Raw genomic sequence first — 16367 nt, 5'->3', positions numbered from 1 at the left:
TCTGAGAATACTATGGGCTGACAGGTCCTCAGATGCGCAATGTACTAGCGGTGGTGGGGCTGGGGAAGGGAGCAGCCCCCCTGGTGTCTGGGGACTGATGGGGCAAGGCAGGGGAGACAGTGTCTGGTTCTGGGCCCCCCAGTACAAGAGAGAACTGGGCATACTGGAAGGGCCACCAAGGTGGTGGAGGCTCCCTCGTGTCTGTAAGCACCCAAAGGAAGGTGTGGGGAGGACAGAGCGCGGCTGTGCTCAGCAGTGTCTGGTGCCAGGACCAGGGGTTGTGGTGGGCACAGCCTCACCCAGAGGTGTCTCCAGCTTTATCCAGTCTGGGACTCTGTGATCCTGTGACCAACAGATCCTGTTCAAAACCAATTTGAGAGCGTGGTCAGGCACCGGAATGGGCTCCCCAGGGAAGTGGTCATGGCACTGAGCCTGCTGGAGTTCAAGAAGCTGTTGGAGAGCGCTCTCAGACACACGGCCTGATTTTTGGGTGGTCCTGTGTAAAGCCAGGAGTTGGACTTAATGTTTCTCATGGGTCCCTTCCAACTCAGGATATTCTGTGATTATACAGTCCATTAATATCTCTTAATGGAGGGGATTTGAGCGATAATTTTTCTGCAGCATTGTAAGAAATCCTGAGGTAAAAAGAGTGCGCTTCAGGTGAAGGGACAAGGTTCTCTTCCCCTGGGCACCTCAGGGACTCTCCTGTGTTCGTTTTTCAGCTCTGCCTCCACATGCTCAGCTCACATCCCTCCTGCCTCGGCCTCGCTCAGCAGGTGCCGCAGGGGAACTCTGTGGAGCTGGTGTTGGGGCAGGTTGGTGGATGGTATGGGTTATATACACTGAGCTCCTCAGCAGGGCCTCCCCAAGGACGGACGGGTTGTTTATAGAGGGGTGTTTGCTATGTAGGTGAAGGTGTCCAGTGCGTCACTCTGCACTGCTCCTGCCACCTCTGCTTAAATAATAGTAATAATAATAATAAAAAGGCAGGTGTGTGTGCTGGTTTGTGTTCTTTTTCTCCTGAAGAGTTGGGGATTTCTGATCTCCCTCCACCTGTTACGGAGTTTTGTGTACAGAGCCAGGGTTAGGTTAGATGGGGAGGCAAACAACCAGCTTCGGGTAGGTGACTGGCGGAGACACAGCACCCACGGCGAGATCCCTGAAAACTCTACACAGGGCAGAAACTGGAGACCAGGTGTGAGAACAGCCAGCAATGCCGCTGAGCCAGTTTCTAGATTTACTACAAGCACAATCCCTTCGCATTTATTCGCAAAACTCCCGTCGGACCCCACAGCCCCACCTCCCCGCCTTCCCCAGCGCCCACCCCAAGATGGCGGCGGCGCCCAGCCTCCCCCCCCCCCTCCCTCCGCCCGCCGGAGTCCTCCCGGGGCGCAGTGCGGCCGTGCGGCCGGCAGGGGGCGCTGCGGCGGCGGCGTCACGTGAGCGCGGCGCGGGGGCGAGCCCGGCAGCGCGGGTGCCCGAGAGCCGCGGGAGCGCCGGCCCCGACCCCGACCCCGGCCCCGGCCCCGGCCCCGTCCCGGTCCCGTCAGCGAGGGCCCGGCCCGGCCGCAGCCATGCTGGCGCTGCTGTCCCGGCTGCTGGACTGGTTCCGCTCGCTCTTCTGGAAGGAGGAGATGGAGCTCACCCTGGTGGGGCTGCAGTACTCGGGCAAGACCACCTTCGTCAACGTCATCGCGGTGAGCGGCCCGCGGGGGGCTGAGGGGAGCCCTGAGGGGAGCCCTGAGGGGGGCCCTGAGGGGGGCTCTGAGGGGGCCCGGCCCGGCCCGGCCGCGGTTTCGGGGCTCCCCTCGCCGCCTCTCTCCCGATTTCGCCTCCTCCCGGCCCCTCCTGCAGGGCTGCGGAGCCCGGGCCCGCTCCCCGCCCGCAGCTGGGTGTGGGAGGCCTCCCGCACGGAGCGCTGCCATCGCCGAGCCGTGAAGGGGAGGCTGCTCGGGGGGGGGGGGGGGCGATGTGGGCAGGTTTGGTGCTCCGCAGGGCCCGGCACCGGCCCTGCACAGCGCCCCTACAATCAGGGAGGTGGTGGCTACGACTTCAGGCCCAAGCAGACCTCCAGCCTCTGCCGTGAGGCGTCGTCGCAAAGTTCTGGGTGTTTTTGTGGATGTGTTTGTTGAAGTGCCACGGTTGGGAAACTGGATAGGGAAAAAGACTCGTTCTTCTGCAGTGACACGTGGTTCTTGGGCCAGGGAGAGTGTCAAAACCTAACAGAGCTCTCGTGCAGTTGAACGCTAGTTCTTAGTGGTCTTCACGATACCCACGTGAAGTGGGTCTCCCCTAATTAAAAGGTCACATTTCCTCGGCCTGGTTGTGTTAAGGAAAAGTTGCTGGACTCGCCTGAGGACTCCAGAAGCCTTTACCCACACATGCCAGTGGCTGCAGCTCCCTCTGCTCCTGGATTTCTGCGAGTGGAACTCATGAGCACCTCCATGTGTGGGCCCTGAGCTGGCACTGGTACGTGTGTGCCTGCATTGAGTTTGGGTTCTGGCATTACTCTGCAGGTTTCTCCCCTTATGATGTCCCAGGTGGCGATGGCACGTGTTGAAGTACTGCTCTTCTGTGCTTCGAAGCACAGCTCCTTTAAGGAGTTAGGAGAAACTGCTGCAGGTAACGTGGAGTACCAGGGAAGAGCTGCAGTGGTCACACAGCATTTTAGTCCATCTAGATTGTCCCAGGTGGTTAAAGCACTGCGAGTAAAGCTGGCAACTGCATCCAGCTCGCTTTGGTGGGGGTTGAATCTTGCAAGGTTTCGCCTGCTCATTAAGATCACACCCAGAAATTTATCTGAGTAAGTGTCATTCAAATGGGCTTGCAAAACTGAGTGAAATAAGTAAGTCATTATGCATAAGACACAGGATCGTTTACTGCTTCGAGTTTGGAAGCAGTAAGGCACATTTCTGAGGCTTATAATTAGGAAATCTAGTGCCTCTTTAAGAAAAAACAGAGTGAGGGAAACTTGCTTAGGTTTTTGTTATTGGCTTAAGAAAAATAGCGTGAGCTTTCGTTGTCAGCACAATGCGGTCCGTGGCGTGCAGAGCCAACCTCTTCTCAGGTGTTGCCTTTGGTTCAGAGCGTGCGCGGGGAAATTAGTGCTGGAAAAAAATAACTGCTCTCTGCAGGCCTGTTAATGCTTTGGGTGGAAGTAGCTGTCAGGCACTGGGATTCCATAAAACTGAAATGAAAGGAATGACACAGCAAGATGCGAGGCCTGTAGATAGCTTTAAGAGCTGGGTTACATGCCAGGGTGTAGCTTAAGGTTGCGTTCTGCCTAGCAGAGGGCTGTCAGCAGCGTCCTGACAGCAGAGAGTTGAACGTGAATCTCTGGTGTAGTCCTGTGTCTGCTATGGGGCCCCACTTAAACCAGGCACTTGTAACTAGAGGGAAGACTCGAGCCCATTACGTTGGAGGCTTGATACAACTCCTGCATGACTGGTGAGGTGGAAATGCCACTAGAAGCAGACAGTCCAGTTCTGGAGCAGTGTTTGTGGGCAGTGAGCTGGTTTGGGCTGTATTTATCTTTCTGGTCTGAGCAGGGACTCAGTCTGTAACCAGACCAAACTTAGTTTGGGGGCTTAGCAACCTCAGCAGAGAGATCTGCTTACAGCTGGATGCAGCTTCTGCAGCTTCTGCTTTGCTGTTGGCTCCATATTAGTCACGGCCTCTAATTAGATATTTAGCATAAGTTTTCCGTGTGCGTGAGTAAACTTGCTCACAAGGGAGGATATCATTTCCTCCTGCTCCTAATTTCCATAAAGTAGATGGCCTGTGGCTCCTTTCAGAGAAACTGCGTGTCATCCCAGCACCGCGCCGGGCACGGCGAGCTCCTTAGCCGAGGGCTGGAGGTGCCCATTCCTTTCTGGAGTCTGCAGCATCTTCTGCCGCTCGCCGGACCGCGGGCTTTCATCAGACCTGCTGTCGGAGCTGCAAGTCACAGCGGGAGGGAGGACAAGCAACCCAGCTCCGTCACGTGGCGCAGCTGCAACATGACTCGAAGAAACGGGCGGCTCCCAGGCAGCAGGGTGCCGCTGCCGGCAGGAAGGAGCTCCGTGGAGGGGCACTGCTGCCTGTCCCCAAACCTCGTGTGCAGCTATCAAGGATTCATGCATCCTGATCGCTGCAGCTCCAGGGGCTGGGCTGCAGCGGGCAGGAGAGGGGAGCTGCCAGGTGGGCGGGGAGGCAAGGCAGGCTGCCCGCGTGGGGTTGTCGGGTGTAAGAGCTGAGCTTAACCTGTTCTGTTTGTGCTGATTGGGCACATAAGATCTCTTTTCAGGATTTCTGTCGAGGCCTGAATCAGTGAGTGTTTTCTCTAGCTGTGGCGTGTCTGACAAGCCTCTGAGTGAGGCTTTGGTGCCTGGAAAGAGACAACATCAAACGAAGCTCCTCGGAGTGAACGGTTCCGCTGGGCAGCAGCAGCTGTGGCTTCCTTCAGTCCCCGTGACTGTTACATGTAACTTTGTCTTAGAGTTATCCTGGAGGAGTATGGAAAAGGATTGTTCTGACCAGCCCCAGTGCTGGCTTAGTGCCTTCTGAAGCACCCGGGTGGGCTGTAAATAGTTTATGCTGAGGCTTTGGAGTACTTTTGTGAGCAGAGGGATATATCTGTCAGTGGGAAGTGGGATACACCTCTCAGCAAAGTGTTTGTTAATTGCAGCAGCCTATTGAAACGGATTGCCTCACTTCATTAGGTAATAAGGCAACACGAAGTGACTCACCTGCTCTTAGTCCTGTCTTTGAGGTCCTGCTTGCTGTACCCCAAGTGGTCTCAAATAGAAACGTTTGTCTGTTGTCATGGTCTTGAGTTCTCCTGTAGCTTGTGAGCTTCTGAGTGTGGTCGCAAGTACTGGAACACTGGAGTACTTCAAGAGGGAGGTGACTGCAGGGAGCAGGGAGCTGACCTGCCCGTGTGTGATGCATGCCTGTGGTCGAGGCCATCGATGCTGCAGAAGTGGCATGGTGTAAGGGTAGCTTTACATCATGCTAAAATGCCTGCTTTTTGAAAATAACTTGTAAGATGCAGCTTTTTTCATAGTGTAGGCAGAAATGTAGGGGCAAACAGCGGGACTTCAGGTGGACTAGGAGTGTCCTGGCTGGAGTCTTTGTGCAGTAACAAAGCTGATATGAAGAAATCTGTACAACAGTAATGAATCACGTTAGCTTTGGGATGCAAACCAGGGTCTGCACCACCACTCTGTGTTGCTGTGAAGAATCCCCTTGTGCAGGCAGCGGGGTGGTGATCTTGTAGCTGGTCACCAAGGCCCAGGTGGATGAGCCTCTTACTGTTCTTCAGGTCTAGCACTGGCTGTGACTTACTGCCTGACCCGGAGTACGAGAACTGTTGGGTCGAGGTGGTCTTCACCGGGCAGTTCCACACTGAGCTTCCCTGTGCTGCTGGCACTTAAGCCTCATGGTTTTGTGCACCAGGGCCCAGTTAATAGTGGGGTGACTGTAGGTGGCTGTGAGGCTTTCAAAAGGGTTGTTGCTTGCCCATTATCCATAACATACTGAGTGTGAAGGGAATATAGAGGCCAGATACGTGAGGAATAGATACCAGAGGGCACTTGTAGCTCATCTCAGTCACTGCTGCAGGGGCAATTCTAATACTCAAATACCTTCATACAAATGCTGTGGAACTGCCTGCCGATGTGCCTGACAGTAGGAACTGGATGACACTAAACGTCTGATACATCATGTGCTTGGGTTTTCCAGGAGCATGGAATTTTGTAAAGGGAGCATCTTACAAACCCAGCGGCTTGAAGACTAACCGTGCAGGTTCTTTCTGCGGTCTCCGGAATTCAGTCCGTTTAGTCTCCCTCTTATCTTCCACTTATGGATGAGAGCAAACTGAGTCTGTTCTGTGACCTTCAGTGAACAGCTTCTGTTCGTGCTGTATGGTCTGTGTGGCCTCGGAGCTACGGGCCGAGTTCACAGCCACTTGCAGTGCACGGGGCTGATCCGGGAGGCATGGATGAAGTACAGCGTCTGCCAGATGCTGGGACTAGGTTTGCAGGCAGCTACTCTGCTGTCCTTGAGTGTTTGAGCAATGTGTGACAACAGCCAGTACTTCCAGACTGGGGATTGAAAATATTTCTGTGCTTATCGGACTTGTTTGGAAGCTGAGGCCTATTTTAGGAGGAGAAACCATCATATTGTGAAAACGAGTGATAGGGCTGAGTAATCTGCTTTGTGTTTGTATGGGGGGAGGCGGGGAGAAGCCCAACTCAAACAGAACTGTGTACAGATGAGGAGTTCCTCTTATCTGAAGGAATCTGTGTTCTGAAGGTGCAGTGGGAGAGCATAAGCTATTGATGGGAGCAGCTCTCTGTTGAAGGGTCTGGAAGGAGCTGGGAGTAGGAACAGCTAACAGCATGTGGGGTGCTGTGAAGTAGCACAGGAGTGGAAGTTCAGGGAGTGTTCAGGAGGTGCTTGGTTGGAAGATGTGGGTGTAGGGTGTGACTGCAGAGGGAGGAATGCAGTGGTTCTTGAGCAACCGTGGCAAGCTGACCCTTCAAAGGCAAGACTGGCAGTGCATGCTTTGAGCTGAACTGCATCAAACGTGGAAGCAATGCTTACCCTTCTGCTGTTGGATCACACACAATCAAACGGGCTGAAATGGCCAAGTTGGGCACTAGGCTTTCGAGGCCGTAACGGGAAGCTACGCAGGAGGTGCTGAGGTTGTGCACCCACCTCGCTGAACTTGGCAGAAAGGTTTGAGCAGTTCCTGAAGCGGCGCTGTGGGAGACCGCTGCGTGTTCTTCTGTGTAGTCTAGGCAGTTTAAACTTCTTTCAAATGGAAATGCAAAACATCTGCTTAAAGAGGCTTAAGTTGTTCATTTTTAGGTCATCACTGTTTTCAGTTACATTCCTTAGATTCAAGGACTTAGTTATTTCCAATTTCCTTCTAAGACTCTCTGTATAACTAACTGTACATCTGGGAAGCAGAGCTTAAATGAGACAAATCACCGCCTGTTCAGGGGGCTGCTGCCTTCGTGTTCAAGCTCTGGATAGGTTTGTTTTGGAGGTCAATCAGAACAAAGTGCCACTTAGCTTTTCAGCTGAAGAGTTTCAGTTGGGCCAAATAAGCAGAAATGAGCTTGTCATCCATATGTTTTCAATGTATTTTAGTGTTACATTGTGTATTGTGTGAGGCTTCTGGATTTGGTTTGCTAGGGGAGGCTGGCAGTTCTGCTGGGAAGGGGAACAGACCTGTGGGGTTTTTAGGTCAAGAGCTGAATGACAGAGCACTGATGTTACAAACTTCTGGTTGCGGGCTCCAAAAAACATGTAGCGTGTCCAAAAACATGTCAAAGCATGTCCAGTCAGACTAAGCCAATGCTTCCAGCTCGTGAGCAGCTGGGCCCTAACTTGTAGGGTGATGTGATGTCTGCTTCAGCTGTTCTAAAAGGGGTTTTCATTCAGGCTGGCTTCTCTGTGCAGCTTGGGGGGAGAGAAGCAGCCTTCCTCCTGCTGTGATATTGAGCACTAATTAAACAACCGAATGCATCTGAGTTGACCTTTTTTTTCCAAATCTGCTGTGACTGGTTCTGTTAAATGCAGTGGATGTAGTGAGATGCATAACGCCCGCTGTGGCTGAGATTCACCTTCTGCCAGATAGCCAAGGCTGCATGGGAGAAACCTGTACTGCCATTGATAACACGTGTTGTGACTGCTGGGCCAGCTACCAGAGATAGCTGTGAACTTGGCTTTCAGACTGTTAGAGATAAAAGTGTAAGTGATAGTAAAACTTCTACCGTTAGAGAGCCTCCCTAATGCATCGCTGTTCTGCAGCAGCTATATCAGAGCTGAAAGTGATGCTGAACTGGTAGAAGCAGGAGGAAATGCTCTCCACTTGCTTTGGTCACTCTTGCACTGCTGAACGAGTTGGGCACTAGCCACACAGGAGGCAGCCCTGGCAGGTCCTTCCACTTGCCAGCCTTTTAAGACTCCTCAGGTGCTAACCATACCTGTGGGTTGAAGGCTTACTCCACGAGAGTGATTTATTACTGCAAATGTTGCCCACAGAGGAGCTTGCATCAGAGGAGCAGCTGGGTGTTTTGAGCTGCCAGGAGCCTAGCAGATCCCAAAGCACAGAACGTGGCTCCAGCAGAAGCAGGTGAATGGCTTTCATCCTATACTTGTCCTGGCTGTCCGTCTGTTCAGCTACGTAAAGCAGTGCTCTACCAGTAACTTTGTGCCTCTGACTCCCTCAAGGCTTGAAAGATTATTTAAGTGCTTTTAAGAAACGCTGTGACTGCCCGTGCAAGCTGCAACACACATCAGTGTAATACCTGTGACTTCCTGGCTATAAGGCCTTCAACTGGAAGGCTAGAAAAGCTTGTGGTATTTTACCACATAAACTAGTTGTATGAGAAGTGCTAGACTTAACTTTTTTTTTTTTTTTTTTTCTCCAGTCAGGTCAATTCAGTGAAGATATGATTCCTACTGTGGGCTTCAACATGAGAAAAGTTACGAAGGGTAATGTTACAATAAAGGTATGTTAACATTGACCGTCTTCCTTTATAAACCCATACAAAATTGTCTTCAGGTTCTAGTTTAAAAATTGTGCACTTTATTTTGTTCCCACCGTTGGGACAAGTATAGCAAACTGAAGAGGCTCAGCTAAATCTGTAAAATAGCATAAGAATAGACTTAGGTTTATTCATGGAGTTCCTTAAATGAGAAGCAGTGTTTGATTTCCAGATTCATGGACTAGTTAAAGCAATGCTTTAATAATGATGTCTGGCTTTAATGTGAGTTAATTTTCACATTTCGAGGGCCCTCTTGTCCTGTTCTTCTTCTGCTCTTCAGTATTGCTCAAAGCTTAAGTCATAACCAGAGTGTGAAGTTGGTGCATTGTGTTTTCATGTATTCTACAGTATGCATCTGTGAAAACTTAATACACAGGTTTTCATGCATTTGATAGAAGATGTTCTAGTTTATATCTTATACTATTGGGCCTGTGAGATTTGAGCAGCTGTATTTTCACTGCTTGCAGAGATTATTTCTGTTCTAATAAGCGAAAGGTCCTGCAGCTGGTATAGGGAAAGAAGAAAACTGTTTTGACTGCTTGTCTTGTATGTATGACATGCTTAAATAGTGTATGGCTAAATTGTCTTTTTTCCTTCCACTTAAGATCTGGGATATAGGAGGGCAACCACGATTCCGAAGCATGTGGGAACGATACTGCAGGGGAGTTAATGCTATTGTGTAAGTGTCATTTTCCCTGGGCTTACATTTATCTGCAGACTTGCTTCTCTTCTGTATCTAGTGTAGTAGCACATAATGGACTCGGTGTGCTCGTATTAATTCTGAAACTGTACTGCAACCGTATTAAGTAACTTCCGTACCCTCAAGTTCAGGGCTCAGGATGTGTTATTTTCTCATCAGTGTCTAATCCTGAGTACTAACTGCTTCCAGTTTGACTTGGATGGCAGAGTAGTCTTAATGGAAAGAATTTTCCCACTACTCTGATTGTGGGGAATTTCTTTGAAAAGAACCGAATTCCTTGCTCGGAAGACCTAGCTTTGTTTAAAGCTTTGAATGTGCTCAGACCTGACAGTTTAAAGCAAAGACTGCTGTTTCTGAAGTAGTTGAGTCCTGCTGAACTAACCTTAAATTCTTCTTAAAGCTACATGGTAGATGCTGCAGATCGTGAAAAAATAGAAGCCTCTCGGAATGAGCTGCACAATCTTCTAGATAAGCCACAGTTACAAGGAATCCCTGTAAGTATTATTGTCTTACATCAGTATTGAACTTTCTTTAGAAATACTCATAGTTTAGTGCATCTGAAGAGTGTCTTGACCTCTTTAAGTCCAGTGTAAGCACTGTAAGCAATACCTCTCCCTAGTGCCTTAGATACAATTGTTGACCTTGATCGTTCCTGCAGTGATAATATTTGCTCAGTACCCACAAAAAAAAAAAAGTAGAGCGGTAATTTAGAGAACCATATTCTACCATATGGGTTTGTGCTCTTCTAGTTGCTGTAGTGCCTGTTAATCAGATCGTACAGAAATACCACATAAGTTTGGGAAACTTCAGCTGAAAGTTCATTGGAATTGTTCACACATGCACAAAAAGCAAGTGTGAGAACACACCAGTTCACAAGAGTTTATTTGGACCCCCCCCCTTTCCCTGTGACTAGGTACATCTTCCCTCTTGACCTGGTTTACTATTAAATGTCTTCATCCCTTGGATTTAAGTCTAGTGTTGACTGCTTGTCAGACTCTCCTGAAACTTTTTTAAAAAAGAGGTGCAACTGTTTTCTTCTGATTTGGATTTCAGGTTCTAGTACTTGGAAACAAGAGAGACCTTCCTAACGCTTTGGATGAGAAACAACTAATTGAAAAGATGTAAGTCTAACTCTTCCTAAGAAAAGCTGTGTTAACTTGATAAAGACATTGATGTACATAGGGATGTTAGATGAAAAACTTGTGTTGTAAGTAGAAAATGCAGCAACAGGTGGTAACTGAAACATCGTACAGAAACAAGTTACACTGAGAAGATGAAGTGGGAGCAGTTTAGATTCTCAGTGTAAGAGTACTCGTTATAAGGGGAGTGTGTGTTTAAATTTTGTCTCTTTTGTAGGAACCTTGCTGCTATTCAGGACAGAGAAATCTGCTGCTACTCAATTTCATGCAAAGAGAAAGATAATATAGGTAACTATTAACCTAAAATGTTATGCATTATAAAGACCATCAGAATGGATCGGGGGATTGTGACTTCTTAAACATAAGCCTTCTTGCTTCAGGAAACTGGTAACAAATCCAACAGCAACACTTAACTGCACTGGTTAAATGTGGTATGACTCCTGATGGCAGAGAGGAAGCCTGACTGGTGTTAGTTTGTGAAGGGGCTGTAGTTAGCAAAGCATATCATAGCCTACTATGACACCTGCTGCCTGTAATTAGTTTGCAGGAAATACCTGACTAGTCTCACGATTAGCTTGCCCTAAATTTTATCCTTCTGTCCAGTGCTCTTAACTCGGCTTCACTTTGAGGCTGTAGATGCTAGCAAGTCCTTGCAGCAAGTTTTTCCTCATCAGTCATTCTCATGAAATAATCATCTTCCCTCTCTGGTTTATCTAAGATGTTCACGTAGTGGCCTGTGCCAGTCACTACTCCAGGCAGCCAAATAATAGATTTTTCTGGTGCTGATGTCAATTGCTGTAAAATTTCTGGAATTTAAAGGCAGAAACCATGGTACTATGTAATTACGAATACTAGTGTCATGTACTTGTTACACTGAATAATCTCACACCTGCCATCCTTCTCCTGATGCCTTCATGTGCCTGCCAGGAGATTAATGCTGGTTCACTGGCTGCCTAATGTGAATTTACTGATGAGGAAATCTTCAGTCTAGTGGTCACAGGAACAAGCTGCACAGGATACCAGAATTGCTTCGTATCAAGAACTTGACTTCTGACCAGGAAAAATGAACAGCCTGTGGAGCTCTTACAGTTTCTTATTCAAGAACCCCCTGTCACTTTGCCTTCAGTTAGAGATGCAAACAAGGGGATAGGAGAAGGGGATGCTCCCTTCTGTCATATTTCCCACACAAGGCTTACAGCAGAGATGAGCATCACTGATGCTGTAGGGAAGCTGTTGCTGCAAGCATTACACTGATGTGGTATTTGCACATTTCAGTTGCTTTAGAGAACCTCTTTCAAGCACGGAGAAGCTTGATGCCAACTAAGATTGCTTCCCTCAGGTGAGGATAGGCAGCACAGGCTCTCAGGCTGGCATAAACGTAGTGATGTTGATCTGCAAGTGAGTGTGTGAGTGAGACCAAGGTATCAGATTAACGGAAGTCTCTTAGAAGTGTGGTTGACTGAGGAGCCTGGATGTCTGAGGCAGTTCCTTCAAATGTTGCCCACAGGACTCTGGGCGGTTATACCAGACAGCACAGACAGCAAGCCTTCAAAAAATGGTTCTGTTAATCCGCCTCGGACCAGCCTGTAGAGAAGGGCTGTCTACTCTTACGTATTTGAGGACGTGGGCATACCAAAGTGGTGCTGGTTATGCAAATACAAATCAACACTTGAATACGGAACTTCTCTTCTCTCTCCTCAGATATCACGCTTCAGTGGCTTATTCAGCATTCAAAATCTAGAAGAAGCTGAAGTCTTCCTGGAATCTCCAGTACCAGTTGGCCATAATCTCAATTGTCCACTTCCCTCCATAACGAGATATTACCCAAAAATCCTGTAATGAGAATCTGCCTTTTCACAGTTCATTTCTCATGTGCACTGCTGAAGACTTGTATTCCTATTATGTCACAAAACAACTAGAGTTGTCATAAAGTCAGCACAAATATTTATTTTACAACCATCTATGGTGGGAGGGTTGGGGGGGGCTTTTTAAAAAAAAAAGATCTCTACCATGTTAACTATGATGGTACACTGTTCTGGTTTTTCAGGGCCAGGTTTTTATATGATTTTCAGCAAGTGTTTTATTTCTAGTGTTTAGTGGCTTGAAGATGCTGACGCCTGACAGCATTGAAATTCTGTAAGATGCCACATACAGTAGTTAGAAAACATTTAAGCGTGAGTTGTGGGATACTAATCTCACAAATGCATGTGATGTGTGTATGTTAGCAGAGAAATGGAAACTGTTTGCAGAGGGGAGCACAAGACACAGATCAGCATCACTAATCTACAGCTGAGATCTTACCCTGTCACTTAAAAAAACAAACAAAACCAAACTCTTCTGATGAATTAGGGGAGCCGACTGTTTAAATTCATTTTGTTGCTTCTGTTTAACATTTGTCTGGGGGATAGGAATGGACTGTTCTGTTTAAGCTTTCAAAAATTGGAGTATTCCAGCATGAAAACAAATTGCTAGGAACATCAGACTTTGTCCAAACACATTTTTCTGTCTCCAGATACTAGTGATCTCTATCTGAAACCAGAATATACATTCTGAGCGGCTGCATGACACTTAAATTACTGATGTTTTTGTAGGGAGTCAGTCGTTGGCCTTTAGCACAATATCTGTGTAATTGTCTAGTGTCTCTCCTGCTCATGAAATAGCTGGGCACAGTTTCACCTGGTGCTATGAAACATCTCGGCTATTGTGACAACTCTAGACCTGCCTGCTTTCTTGATGTAACCATGTGCAAAGTCTGTAAGTTGCAAGATGAAATGTTCAACTGTGTCAAAGCACAAGAGAGCCAACGAATCGATCCTATTTCTTGACTAGCTTCTACAGTATAGGGAAGTATGTATAAACTAAAGATTGTAATGTTTTTGTAGCTTTACTTTCTCAATGACTTCAATATATTTAAAGGGACAGACTTGTTAAGACTGGTTTGTTCATACAGTAATGTCAGTGTAGCTTGCTAGTGTATACAAATACATGGTACACCTGCTTGTGTTGCCTCACACTGTGTGTGATTCTTCCTTACCTAACTGTGGAGTCTGCATTACTCTGGGGTCCTCGGTTGAAAACACTGTTTAGTCCATATCAGTTGTGACAAACCAGTTTTAATTTGGACTGCCATGGCCTTACTGTTCTGTACCAACTGTCGCACTGTTGCACAGACACTACATGCTGCCTGCATTCAGTCTGAACTTGCATTTAACTTTTTGTCCCCTTTCAGTTCTCTGAAGCATGATTTCAATTAATTCATACTCTGGTGCTGTAGAGGAGAGGGTGCATTAACTTGCTACTGTAGTCCCTAGTTCACCGTGAACTGCTACAGGTCCTTTTATTTAGCAAACTTGCTTGTGCCTAAAATATGGAAACTAAACTAGAATGTGTGGATCTTCGTGGGGGACCAGGTCACTGTTTAGTTAACTGGCCTATAGCTAAACTTGATGTGTTTGGTGTTTATATACTTCACTGCTTTCAGCATTAATGGCATCCAAACACTACCAATTGTTAACCTGTGCATTATTCTCTGCATGTGAACAACTTATACAATTACTGAACTTTGTAAATATGTGGATTTTTTATTTAGGTGGATGCATATGTTGGTTTACTGCTCTTCAGCTTTATTCAATAAACTTCTGTTTTGAGGGTTGTATTGACACTTAACTGACTGACTTGAGTTGAGTGGCTTAACTCATGGCGCTGCACTGGGGGCTGTCTGTCTCCTCTCTGATAAAGTTAAAATGGGCGAAGAAGGCTGAGTATAAATACCTGAGCTGCTTTATGTTCTGTGGTTAGACTATTAAAGCAAAGTGCTCCTAAAACTAAAGCCATGGGGCTTTCTCAGCAGAAAGAGCAGGTTTAGCTAGAGTCAGCCTCGGCAGTCCTCAGTGCTTTGTACGCCTAAGAAAGGCACTTACTAGTCAGCTGAGCAGGTCAGCCTTCTGGAGTTCCATTTCTGGGGAGAAAAATGCATGCATCTAAAAGCTTGTTTCTTGTCTTCACGCCTAGAGTAAAGTCCTTGCTTTTCTAGCACAGATATCAGATCTAGCAGTGTCTGATGATTCGCTGCCAATTAAAGCATGGAGCTTTTTGTCTCACTGGAAGGGTGAGGCTTTCATTGACTGAGGTCTTAAACAAAATCCTTTCTTGTGATTATTTTTTCAATCTGAAACTACGCTGACTGTGGCTCCCAAACACTGATTTATTTATTTCTTAGGTGACTGACTGACCTGTAGGACCATATGTCAACATCTTCCAAGTAACGGTAACAAGTTAGATGTCTTCTATGCAGTCTGCCTCCATGTAAGCCTTCAAATCCCTGAGCTGTAGCAGGTTAGTTCTTAGACCTGAGTATTGGTCGGTTAGCATCCTTCACATGTAACTAGGCTTGGGGGAAGGAGTAAGAACTGTTGAGTGAAACATCCTATGCCTATTTCTTCAGTTGACAGGAGTATCCTGCATGCAAACTTAGCTACCTGGAGCTAATATTCAAAGCAAAACTGCCTTGTGACAGCCTCAAAATGCTGTTACTGCTGTGTGTGTGATCTGTCACCCTGGCAGGTCGCTCAAATAAGCTGCAGTGTAAACTTGGCCAACAGCTGATTGCTTGAGGTGGTATTTAAATGGTCAGTTGCTACTTCTTAATAGCAAGGAAGACTGCACTGGCCACCTGTAATGTACATATTTCAAACTGTACGTTTGTGTTACTCACAAAATGACTCTGCTTAAGTTTCCACAGCTATTCGTGTACTGCTCCTGCAGATGCCCTTAGTTACTTACGTGGCAGAAATATAGACCTCAAAGTGACTGTTTGAATCTAATGCTGAGGATTATGCTCTTTTTTTGTGAGCTCTCGATGAACTTGCCAGTTACCTTCATTTTGAGATGTAATGGAAGTGTAGTAAGTCTTTCTAGAGAAGTGAGGCTGTCTCTCTCCACCTTTCTGCCTTGGACTGAAAAAACTGTGCTCTTCTGGCATGACTAAGTCCAAGGTTAAACCTTTTATGTTCTAAAAAAATAAAAATAAAAAATGGAGAGCCTAAGGTATTGGCAGTGTTGTTGCTGAACTTGGTTGCTATAGTTGTGTTCTGCTTCTAGAAATCTGTCGGGTCAATCTGGTCTCTCAGATTACTCGACTCAGGCTCCGTAGTGAGCAAGCTCTCTTCTGATGTACCTGCAGTAGGCCTAGGCCGTTACCATATCAAGAGAACTGAGTCTCGTGAAAAGGCAAATATTGAGCCAGAGACAACTCTTGGTCATGAATACGCATGTGATCATCACTGTGCACACAAGTTAGACATCAGTCATACCTGTGTGACCTTGTGGTGTGTTAGTCTTGTGTGGTGTTCTTAGGGTTTGCAGTAGCTGTCAGCTCCAAGTGCTTGTTGATTTTGTTCAGTGCTACGTGATCCCTTCCTGATCACAGCGCAGCGAGTCTCTAGGCTAGCCTGGGAAGAACCGACAGCGTGTGTGCCCACAGCACTGGGCTGTGTGCAGGTTTTCCTCGAGAAGTGTTCATGGCCCATCGGGTGGTCCACACGATGTTGTGCGTGGCTGGTGGCTCCTTGCAGCGCAGCACAGTGTGTATCGTCAGTGTGCGGCCGGGTGTCTTAGCTGCACAGGCAATTCTGCCCTATCACAACATGGGAAATGCACACGTGGGGCTGTTTCGTGGTCTGTGGAACTGATAAGCTAGGTTCTTAGCAGTTTTTTGTTTTCTCTTCACTTCTTCGTGGAAACGAGTTGGGAAGGCCGTCCTTTTCGGATGCTCAGATAAAAAAAAAAAAAAAAAAAACTGTGTTATTTTCACTTTCTGGTGGAAGAAAAGAGGCCAAAGGAAATGCCTTAAACAGTCTTTCTGGTTAAGTTAACGAGCATCATGCAAGGGTCTACAATAAGAGAAGTATGACTTAGCTAGATTGTCAAGTTTTTAACTTTTCTAACGTTTAATTTTATAGTTATTCTGACTGTGCAATGGGTGTACTG

At 47.2% G+C, this 16367-nt stretch overlaps 1 protein-coding gene across 1 annotated transcript; it reads left to right on the top strand.

The window, feature by feature from the left end:
- The first annotated feature begins 1465 nt into the window (after positions 1 to 1465).
- ARL8B (ARF like GTPase 8B) lies at positions 1466 to 14045 on the top strand. The gene is made up of 7 exons (XM_084530444.1): positions 1466 to 1697; positions 8424 to 8504; positions 9146 to 9219; positions 9641 to 9734; positions 10294 to 10361; positions 10597 to 10667; positions 12081 to 14045. Exons 1-7 carry the CDS (start codon positions 1575 to 1577, stop codon positions 12128 to 12130), a joined length of 561 nt encoding a protein of 186 aa, XP_084386570.1. The 5' UTR covers positions 1466 to 1574; the 3' UTR covers positions 12131 to 14045.
- The last annotated feature ends 2322 nt before the right edge of the window (positions 14046 to 16367 follow it).

The sequence above is a fragment of the Aythya ferina genome (genome assembly GCF_964211825.1).
Source record: "Aythya ferina genome assembly, chromosome: 10".
Taxonomy (NCBI): domain Eukaryota; kingdom Metazoa; phylum Chordata; class Aves; order Anseriformes; family Anatidae; genus Aythya; species Aythya ferina.
Note: the sequence above shows the minus strand (reverse complement) of the source record. Positions and strands in the feature narration are given on the sequence as shown.

Coding starts and splice junctions, on each gene's coding strand:
- ARL8B (XM_084530444.1), top strand. CDS start 1,575: ATGCTGGCGCTGCTGTCCCGGCTGCTGGACTGGTTCCGCTCGCTCTTC. Junction 9,735..10,293: donor CACAGTTACAAGGAATCCCT/GTAAGTATTATT, acceptor TTTGGATTTCAG/GTTCTAGTACTTGGAAACAA. Junction 10,668..12,080: donor CAAAGAGAAAGATAATATAG/GTAACTATTAAC, acceptor CTCTCTCCTCAG/ATATCACGCTTCAGTGGCTT.